The sequence below is a fragment of the Daucus carota genome, chromosome 2 (genome assembly GCF_001625215.2).
Source record: "Daucus carota subsp. sativus chromosome 2, DH1 v3.0, whole genome shotgun sequence".
In the NCBI taxonomy this organism is placed as follows: Eukaryota; Viridiplantae; Streptophyta; class Magnoliopsida; order Apiales; family Apiaceae; genus Daucus; species Daucus carota.
Genome location: NC_030382.2, coordinates 51517705 through 51527913, shown reverse-complemented (window position 1 = coordinate 51527913; position 10209 = coordinate 51517705). Strand labels below are relative to the sequence as shown.

The 10209-nt window shown below is 35.7% G+C and overlaps 2 protein-coding genes across 3 annotated transcripts; both read left to right on the top strand.

The window, feature by feature from the left end:
* The first annotated feature begins 368 nt into the window (after positions 1–368).
* LOC108210171 (uncharacterized) lies at positions 369–4393 on the top strand. Its single transcript, XM_017381451.2, has 5 exons — positions 369–946; positions 1781–1933; positions 2061–2202; positions 3556–3797; positions 3957–4393. The coding sequence occupies exons 1-5, from the start codon at positions 524–526 to the stop codon at positions 4161–4163; spliced, it is 1167 nt and encodes a 388-aa protein (XP_017236940.1). The 5' UTR covers positions 369–523; the 3' UTR covers positions 4164–4393.
* A 1181-nt stretch (positions 4394–5574) lies between these two features.
* LOC108209655 (ethylene-responsive transcription factor RAP2-2) lies at positions 5575–7799 on the top strand. Of its 2 annotated transcripts, none has more exons than XM_017380684.2 (3): positions 5575–5976; positions 6579–7523; positions 7617–7799. In XM_017380684.2, the coding sequence occupies exons 1-2, from the start codon at positions 5751–5753 to the stop codon at positions 7472–7474; spliced, it is 1122 nt and encodes a 373-aa protein (XP_017236173.1). In that variant the 5' UTR covers positions 5575–5750; the 3' UTR covers positions 7475–7523; positions 7617–7799. The 2 variants fall into 2 exon arrangements, with proteins under 2 accessions (XP_017236173.1, XP_017236174.1); XM_017380685.2 differs by having other exon boundaries at positions 5590–5976; positions 6579–7519.
* The last annotated feature ends 2410 nt before the right edge of the window (positions 7800–10209 follow it).

The following is a 10209-nucleotide window of genomic DNA, read 5'->3' as shown; positions in this document are numbered from 1 at the left end:
TAGTCTATAGCGGTTTAAACGAGTTTACGATGAGATGTGTGGGGCAAATGAGATATTTTGACGGTGACCCGTTTGATATAAAACCCTAAGCTTATACACTAAATTTACAAAACTTTGAAAAAGTTTACATTTAAAATATGTTGCAAGGAGAGAAATATCCTTATAAAACATTTTAAAATATAAATAATGTAACACTTTTTTTTAAAGTCAGATTCACGTGATTTAAAAAAGGGTCATTTCTGATTGGGCTGGATCACGATTGTAATTGTAAGTGCCATTTTTCAACTTCCCTCGGTCCACAAAACCAATTTGGACACAAAAACGTAACTTGTGAAACTGTTTATACTGATACAAGTTTAACTCTCCATTTTACAAACTCAACACCCTTTAATCTCAATCAAATCAACAATCGCCGGAACGATAATCTACTGGAATCGAATTACCTGTTCTAATTATTCTATTCCCTACGTATTGTGCAGTAGTAAAATTTATACAAATACATAATTACAGAAAATTTATATTAATGTGGTGGAGATCAGCATCTTTCATTCTCGACAAACCAGACAAAGACGACGCCGTGTCGAGCCCAGAGAGCCGTCTCATAACCTCCCCTCCCCTGTCCATGGCCGACACTCTTCAAAACCCTAACCCTAACAACATCTCTGCTTACTACCAGACCAGGGCGGCTCATCACGGCGTGGTCACGAGCGATTGGCTCGCTCAGGCTCAGGCTGCAGCGGAGAAAGAGGAGGTTACATCTGAAAGTTCGCTTGATTCTGGAAAGGCGTTCAGCGTGATCGATGAGTTCAACAATTGGCGTAAACAGCCTGATTTGGCGGAGGCGGTTGCGGCGATTCGGGCCCTGGCTAAGGTTATTAGTTCGAGTGAGGCGACTACTATGATGGAGCTGGAGATTGAGCTTAAAACTGCTTCTGATTCGCTCAAGGTATTCGTATTTGTGTTCTCTTCCATTGCCTCGCTAATTCATTGTGTAGACTGCTGTTATGTTATTCCTTTTTGTTAGTTTATGGTTTCTTAGAAAAGCTTAATGTGATGAATGCATAGTCAAGCAATTGGAATGACTTCTGTTGACGAGTGCAGGAGTTATAATTATGAGGACGTAGGGATATATTAATGAGATGCTGAGTGGGTTATAAATTTCGTTATGAAGATTATAAGTTATGTAAAGCTTTTGGTGGATATACGTCTGATACTTAATTCAAGTTCTAAATGCATTCTTTGGGGAGTATTGTGTTATAGAATGACCGACATAAATCTGTAGACGGTAAAGTCTTTTACAGATGTATTGCTAGTTGTTAATCAATATTCAATATAGAGAATAATGACTTTGATGGTAAATTGATGTAAGCTTCTATTACAAAATTATGGAGTTTAATTGTCAATAATAAGTTGACTGTATACTCATTTAGATAACAGGATAGCTTTTAACCTCATGTATCTACCGAAGAACACCCCTGGACCAGTATTCTCCATATATGCTGCATATGGCAGAATTACCTCTATATCATTAGGGGGAGCTTCGAGGTGTACATATATTTAAAGGTGTTGTGACTTAAGGAACAAGCCTTGATAAATCAGACATCCATATGTTAGTCCAGGACTCCAAGTTGGTGCTTCGACCGCAATACCTTCCCATTCTTCTCTTTTAAGTATTATATATAATTATATTTTAATCATAACTTTGTTTGATTTTCTAAGCAACTGTTTTGCAAATTACCAATCGGTTAATATTCTCTAAATACATCTTTGTGTATCATAGGCATGGGACACAACATCCATCTCTTTGACAGCTGGCTGTGATTTGTTCATGCGCTATGTTACCAGAACTTCAGCTCTGGAATATGAGGATTTCAATTCAGCTAAATCACGCCTCCTGGAACGTGCAGAGAAGTTCGGAGAAATATCGTACAAGGTTTGCAGACTATGTTAGCATGATGCATGAAGCTTCTCCGGCGTCAATTTATTATTTGTTACTGATGAATGCATTGTATATTCATATATACAAAGAAAGTGTAACACTCTTAACTATGATATTGCAGGCCCGTAGAATAATTGCCATGCTTAGTCAAGATTTTATAGTCGATGGCTGCACCATTTTGGTGCACGGTTTTTCTAGAGTGGTGCTAGAAGTTTTAAAGGCAGCAGCGGAAAGTAGAAAACTCTTTCGAGTTTTTTGCACAGGTTTGTGTTAAACTCATCTTTGATACATGTCAATGGACTGGTAAAGTGGTAATGGTCAACTGATCAGCAATTCAACATGAACTTGTAGTTTATATTTATTAATTTCTTTTTACCTCACTTACATTGCATATGTCCAACAGGTTTTTACCCTTCATAGATTCTGAAGAAGGCCTCGTACATGAATAGTACTTAAAAGGTCCAAATGTGAAACTTACATTCGCACACAAAAAATATTAAAAAAACAATTAAGTTTTTTTTTTGTTTATAGGATCTTACTTAATTCGGGGGTTTAATTTTCTTTCTTAATTGTGCTACCTGCTTGCTTTGACTTGTTTTTTTCCTTGCACCCCCAGCCCCAAATATATACACACTCACACACACACAGAGATGCATCTGTGTGTGTGTCAGTAACAAATTATGCAAGTCAGGCTGTGAGATATGGCTACAAGTAGAGTCATCAATTAGATTCTATGCTTTCCATACAATGTGTTCCTCCTATTAGTTTTACGTAACATTTTTTCTTAATAAAACTTCCTTGTGGCTTGTATTAAGCGTGTTTCTCTGCAGTTGCAGTGATGGATTTTTTTTTACTATTAAACGTTATATACGTAAATAGATGCACGAATTAAAGAATATATACAGTAAAATATAGACATTCTGTCTATTATTATTTCAAAAAGCTTAAATAAAGGGGCTGTCACTGCGATCATATAAAAGAATAAAAGAATGTAATTCTAGATATGTTGTTTTATTTTTCAAATAAAATAAAATGAGAAGCTTTTATCCCGTATCCAGGAAGATATAAAAATCAAGGACCTTAAATTGGGATACAAACTGCTCCCCTCTAGGCTATAACAGTTTCTGTTTTTTATAATCCTTTTGTTCAATCGTACCAAAAAAATATATAAACCAAGACAAGGATTGGGCTCTTAACTGTGGATGGGCATCACAAGCACTTTACCAACTTATCTACAGCTAGTATCGATTTTAATTCTAATATGCATATGTTCTAAATAGTCAAGGGTGGGCTGGATGCGGCTACACCCCACCCCTGCCTTGTGTGTGTTGTATGCTATTTACAAGGTGGTAATTATGTATATATCAATGTGTGTGTGTTTTTTTTTTTTTTTGAGAACATGTTCCATTGGTGGTTGTACAAGTGTGTCCAGTAGATATGGCGGACCTAACCTTTTAGTCTTTTACCATTGTTTCTTTTGTTTTACAGGAAAATAACATTCTCTATTCAATACCATTGATTAAACGATTTGCTCTGTCATTGTGTTTGTAGTTCACTTGGTTTGTCAGAAAGTTAAATCACATAACGTGGTCACATATAAATAATTTATATTGCAGAGGGACGGCCAGACAGGACAGGACTGAGATTGTCCAATGAACTAGCTAAGCTGGATGTTCCCGTGAAGCTTTTACTTGACTCAGCTGTAGCGTATAGTATGGATGAAATTGATATGGTCTTTGTTGGAGCAGATGGTGTTGTGGAAAGTGGTGGTATTATTAACATGATGGGAACCTACCAAATTGCGTTGGTGGCAAAAAGCATGAATAAGCCTGTTTATGTTGCTGCCGAAAGCTACAAGGTAGGTCAACAAAAATTTGCTCTTTATGTGCTAACTTTTAATCTGAATCTGATGGACTTTGCTGTTCACTTGGTTTTCAATAAGAATATCACTATAGCACATTTGAAGCTCATATATCTTGCTTTTACTATAACTAAAACTGAGTTTCGGTATTTGTAGTTTGCTAGGCTCTATCCCCTGGACCAGAAAGACATGGTCCCTGCCTTGCGTCCAATTGATTTTGGGGTGCCCATTCCTTCGAAAGTTGAGGTTGAAACATCTGCAAGGGATTATACACCTCCTCAATATCTCACTCTACTTTTTACAGATCTGGGTGTACTAACACCATCAGTTGTTAGCGACGAGCTCATTCAGTTATATTTGTAACCCCAATTCTGTTCAGTCTGTTATAACAAGTGCATGTTGCATTGTGGTTCCTTCTCAGTTCTCCGTAGGTCGCGAGCTAGATCTCATTCGGCACACATTTCTTTTCTTCATTTGTAAACGATTAAGTTTGCTTCTATAGTTTTGGGCTTTGCCAAATTTGTCAAATATTAGTTGAAATTGCTGGATCATGGAGTCCAAATTGTAATTTTGGGATTGGGGTTTGTTTTGTACCTGGTTGCTACCCTAGCATACGCGGCTGGATTCAGTAAACCCAAAACGACTTGTAAACAGTTTTTTTTTTTTTTTTTTTTCTGGGTATTTTTTAATGGAACCTTTGATTGGTGAAAGTGTTGACATTAGGCATAAAATTCCAAAAGTAACAAATTTTGACCACATGGTAATATGGGTAATGGTGTGATGCACAATGCATTGAACCTGTGCCTAGACAAGCATCAATCAAAATTTAACTTCTAAACATGAGGTTGTTGGGTATGTGATGTTTTACCAAACAAACATTATTATAGTAATATGTTACTGTTTTAGTTAAATCAAATTTAGGTGGGATATTTTTTTGTTGATTGTTTTTGGTGAGAGTTTGTGACTGATGTTGTTTGTATAACTATTTATAGACAAAGCCCAAATTTCAGATTTTCTTTTGATATCTGTTTTCGACTTGGTTTTGATTGTCTAGTGTATACTTTTGTGAAAGTTTAGTATATATTAAAATATCATGAGTTGTTTTATGTTGCTTTTTTCAGTTGAGAATGATTAATTGTGTTAAGAGATTTGCAAAGCTCGCGAGATGATGTGGAGTGGAATGGTAGCGTATGAGCTCAATTTTTGCACAAAAAGCTATTCATAATATTATGAGTTTACCGAACGTCCGATCTCGATTAAATTTTGAACACTTGATTATGTATAATTTAATTACATTGAAAAATCATCAAATTTAGTATGTTAGACAAGTCGAATATAAAATAATAAATTATTTAACTCATGTTTTTTATCTTGAATGGATTTGTCCCGATTGAATTCTTCCATCATAATGTAATTATATTAAATTAGTCAAAAATAAAATTAACGGTACTATCTTTTTAATTAAATTTCCATTAGATACCTAGGATGAAAGAATAATGATAGACAAATCACAAATGAGTCGGTCAGTATTTCTTGAACGAATAAATCCAAGCATAAATTTTGAGGTGCTACAAGTTACAAAAACAATGAAGAGATAAGATGCAGTACTAGACAACTCGTACTACTAATAAAAATAAAAAACTAAAAAAATATATAAATTGTACTACAATGTCCAGGCGGAGTACAAAAGAAAAAACGAGGGGTACTTTCGTAAAAGCACTAGAACCTCGTAATTGATGCAGCTGCCCGACTCGACTCAGATAATCTGGGCAGAATCCCATTTGACCCGATTAGTAAACTACAGTCCAGCTGCCCGTGACATATAATAAAATGAAAGCCCAGAAGTTTCTGAAAAGCCATCTCATTATAACTTAAAAGTAAAAACATCTCAATACATCTTCGCTCTCGCTCTAAATCATTTTGCTTGCGTTACAATAATTGATCTGAGGTATGTGTGGTGGAGCAATCATCTCCGACTTCGTGCCGCCGAGCCGTACAGCCCGGCGAGTCAACGCCGCCGATCTGCTTTGGAATCCGCGCGTGAAGAATGACAAGACTAGAAGCAATTACTACTCTAAGCCGTTGATAACTGATCTCGACGAGGATTTCGAGGCTGATTTTCAAGGCTTCAAGGACGATGAGATTCTTCTGAAGCCTCTCTCTTTCTCTACTAAAGGTATCTTCTTCTCAATCACTTTTTTGCTTTGATTATAACCATTGTTTGTGATTTTAACGCTTGATCTAGTCATATACTTGATTGATTTGGATTGGTTTTATTTTACACGAAAGCTATCAGTTGTAAATTGTAATTGTGTTTTTTTGTACCTTGATCTTGCTTGAAACAGAAAATTCGTGTTGATTATGTTACTTTTCCTGTGTCAGAAAGACTGAATTAAGTTGTTTTTTTTGTTAGTTTTTTTTACCTTTTAAGGCTTGTCTATACCTGAATGATTAGTTTTATTCTTGTTTGTGAATTTTGTGGATCTGTTACTACTTTATGTTATATATGCAGATTGAATTTACCGTAGAAGAAAGGGGTGTCCCTGAAGGGTTCGGGTTTTTTTGTGTTTGGGGGGGGGGGGGGGGGTTTAATTTCATGTTGATCTGTAACTTTAACTACAATATATTTTCTTTAGCATAAACTTTTCGTGAGCAAGTAATTTGCCATCATATACGGTGTTAATTTAGTGGCATTGATAGGTTCTGTTGTGAATTGTGCTAAGATTGACATCTCTGCGGGGAAGTTAATTATTTTATTTTTTTTTCATCTTTTTTAAGGCTCTGATGCTATAAAGTCTGTGGAAACCAATGAGGATGCTGAGGGATCCTCAAAGAGAAAGAGGAAAAATCAATACCGAGGAATCAGGCAGCGCCCATGGGGCAAATGGGCTGCTGAGATACGTGATCCACAGAAAGGCGTTAGGGTCTGGCTTGGAACATACAACACTGCTGAAGAAGCTGCCAGAGCTTATGATGCTGAGGCAAGAAGAATTAGGGGCAATAAGGCAAAAGTGAATTTTCCCGATGAGGGTGCTCCAGCTGCCATGAAGAGGATCTCTAAGCCAAAGCCCCAGGATGTGATTCGTAAAGAGAGCTCAAACTCTCACTCAGCTATGTACCAGAACTCCAGTTTAGTCAACCGTCCAGATGGCGGCTACTATAGCCCTTTAGGTTTTGTGGAAGAGAAACCCATGCCTAAGCTTAATGGTTTTGTCGATGCTTATCCAATTACTGGAACATTTGGGCTTAACCCAGTGAACTCATCTGATAGTGCAGCCAAGCTTTTCAGTTCTGATCAAGGAAGCAACTCCTTTGATTACTCAGACTTTGGTTGGGGAGAGCATTCATCAAAGACTCCAGAAATTACTTCTGTCCTCTCTGCGACTCTGGAAGGTGAGGAAGCACAATTCTTGAAAGATGCAAAACCTGCCAAGAAACTTAAGCCCAACTCTGCCGACTTGGTGTCTGGTGAAGAAGGTACTGAGAAATCTCAAGATTTTACTAGCTTTGAGTCTGAGATGAAGTTCTTCGAGACACCTTATATGGATGGTAGTAGTTGGGATGATTCTGTTGATGCCTTCCTTGGTGGAGGAGACGCAACTCAAGATGGCGGAGCTTCAGTGAACCTTTGGGCTTTTGATGATCTTTCTTGTATGCTGGGTGAAGCTTTCTGAGTAACTTCTCGTACCCTGGTAGAAGCCTCTGTAGACGAGCTACATGTTGGTATATTAAGTTGATTTACTTAGATATGGTAATTTTATTCTTCTTTGCATCGACTAATTACCTTATTAATGTCCTTTTCTGGTTTTCGTTTAGGTATGGCTTGCTACCAAGAAGACGAATAATCATGTCCTAATTGTGTAGTAGAAATGGTATTATGTGTTTCGAAGACAGTACATAAGTAACTATTGTCTATTTGAGTTGAGACATGGGAATCAGGACTTTGTATTCCCTTTGTTTCCGTGGATTATGAGACTAAAAGCTTTTTATTTTCCTAAATTTTGGTTTTCATATTGTTTCCTTTCTATAGCATGTTTATTCTGTGGCAACTGTGAATTGTCTCTCCGTAGATCACAGAGCATTTTGCTCTTGTGTGTGAGATGCTGAGATTCTCCAATATTACAAATCTATTATATGATGGCCAGATGGATGAGGTCCAGCTACCAGCTGGTTTAGCTACGGGGATCACTGGGATCTTCATTAATAAGCCATTCTCTTACAAGTGGTGTGTCTTGTGTTTAATCTCTTGCAGGTTTGGTAATCTTTCATGTTGCGAGTGGTAGTTTTTCTTTTATAAATGCAAGAGGGGGGCAAACATAATTTGGTAGGAAAATGCAATTATGTGCACTAGAATGTGGTATTAATTGTAAGTAAATGGATGGTATGAATCTCAGCTGTAGTTGGCAAGAAAGTAAATAAAATTAGACTCCTAAAGTTGCCTTCATTTGGATAAATTGGATGGGATGAAATGAGAGGAGAATCGAAAGAAATTTCAACTACAAATTCAGATTGATTAGACAGAATGTTGAAATTTTTTATTCCTTCACTCATTTCATTCTAAATGGTTTGATTTGGAAAACTCACATGTTTTGGGCATTCCATTTTTGTGAGTTTTGGGCATTCCATTTCTTCGTTATGTTTTTTTACAATCCTATCATTATAGGAATTTAGGCGTAGCTCATATCTATTTAGTGATTATTCTCATAATTTCTTATTTTTTCCACAATTTTTTTATATATAATTTTTCATTTCGTCTTCCCCTCTTTCCATTTCATTATAGTAAAAGCAATTTTAGATTTTTTTAATCTATGTTTGGCAATTCAATTAACCTATTAAAACTAAAAACCAAAATTAATCGTTGTGGCGTTATACAATAGAAGTTTGCATTCTGCATTAGAAGTTTAACATTCTACAGTATCCTGCAAGCGGGAAAAAAATCACACTATATTCTGCAGCATATACTGTAATATCAATAGAAATCTAACGTTCTTTCAGGAGTTAAAAAAGTCTAACGATCTCTCAGGAGTTGTACAATAGAACTTTGCGATAAATGTAATTCACCCGTCAAGAAAAGCTAACCCAACTTCAATACATAGAAAATTTGACTCTAAATTTTGTAACTAAAGATCTCCAATCCAACGAGATCTACAGGATCCTTGATCTTAATTACCGATAATATCGGGATCGTAAGTTTCTTAATAACGGAGTCAAATTAGAACTTTCAAAAATGAAAGGTGAGAAACTATTAATAGTATGATTTATGATTTATTATTTTATAAAATTATATCCCTCCATACCTCTCAATTATTTACATTGAGAAAAGGAGAGCTTGCACACATTTTAAGGCTCACATAAAATTTGATGACTTATTTGGAATTTCTTTATTTTGAATAAAGTTTAATGTTTAAATTTTATAGAATTTTTTATAAAAAATGGTGAACGTAACTTTCAAGGAGTTAAAAAATGACAATAATGAGAGGGACTAAAAGAGTATAATTTATTAGTTATTTTATATTTTATATGTAAAGTAATTTTGTATCTTTTTTTTGATTTAATATCTGTTCTATATTAAATTCGATATAGGTAAATCGAACCCAAATTTTGAGAGCGACAAACGGATAACTCTACCACTGAGCTACTCTCCGCCCATAATTTTGTATTATATTTGTTCATTCGTTAGTTTATTAGGAATTATAAAAATAATCTGTTCCCTCCACGATTAACATCTCTCTAATATCCAGCTCGGGAGCAACACAAAATTGGGCCGGACTTGGGTTCAGAAGGTGTCAAGGAACCCACTCAAACATTATATCGAATGTTCTGTAGAGAAGTCCCAAGTATTTGTCAAAAAAGAAGAAAGAAAAAGTCCAGAGTCCAATACAAAAGAAAGGCCCATAAAAAACTTAAAAGCAACACCTCCAATTAAAGTGGGCTTGCAAATGAAAAGAGCCCGTAAAGTTGATTTTGCGCAATCGAATTTTTATATAATTGTCTTTTTCCAATTATCGAAAAACTAAAATTACTGTCACCAGATCTTTTACAAAAGATGAAACCCATGGAGTAGTGGTGAGTTGAGTTTGTAATTTACTCTAGTTCATTCGAAGCTAAAAAGGAAGTCGATTTCGATTCAACAGAGACCAATATTATGATTCATTATGCTAGCTAGGTGTTTTTTTGGTATAAAAATTCTTAAAAAGTTTGTTCATTTCTCCCATCTCGAAAATAAATTGAATTTCTGTTTATAGAAAATAAAGCGTCACGTTTGCCATCCTTATCACAATAACTTTAGCATGGAATTTTGGAGGCATATGGATCCATCTCGTCACTCTTCATGAAAAGAGTGTGAAGCCCGAACGTAATCATCACAAAGCAAGAGCAAACTTTGGGATTACTACCCGAACTTTATATA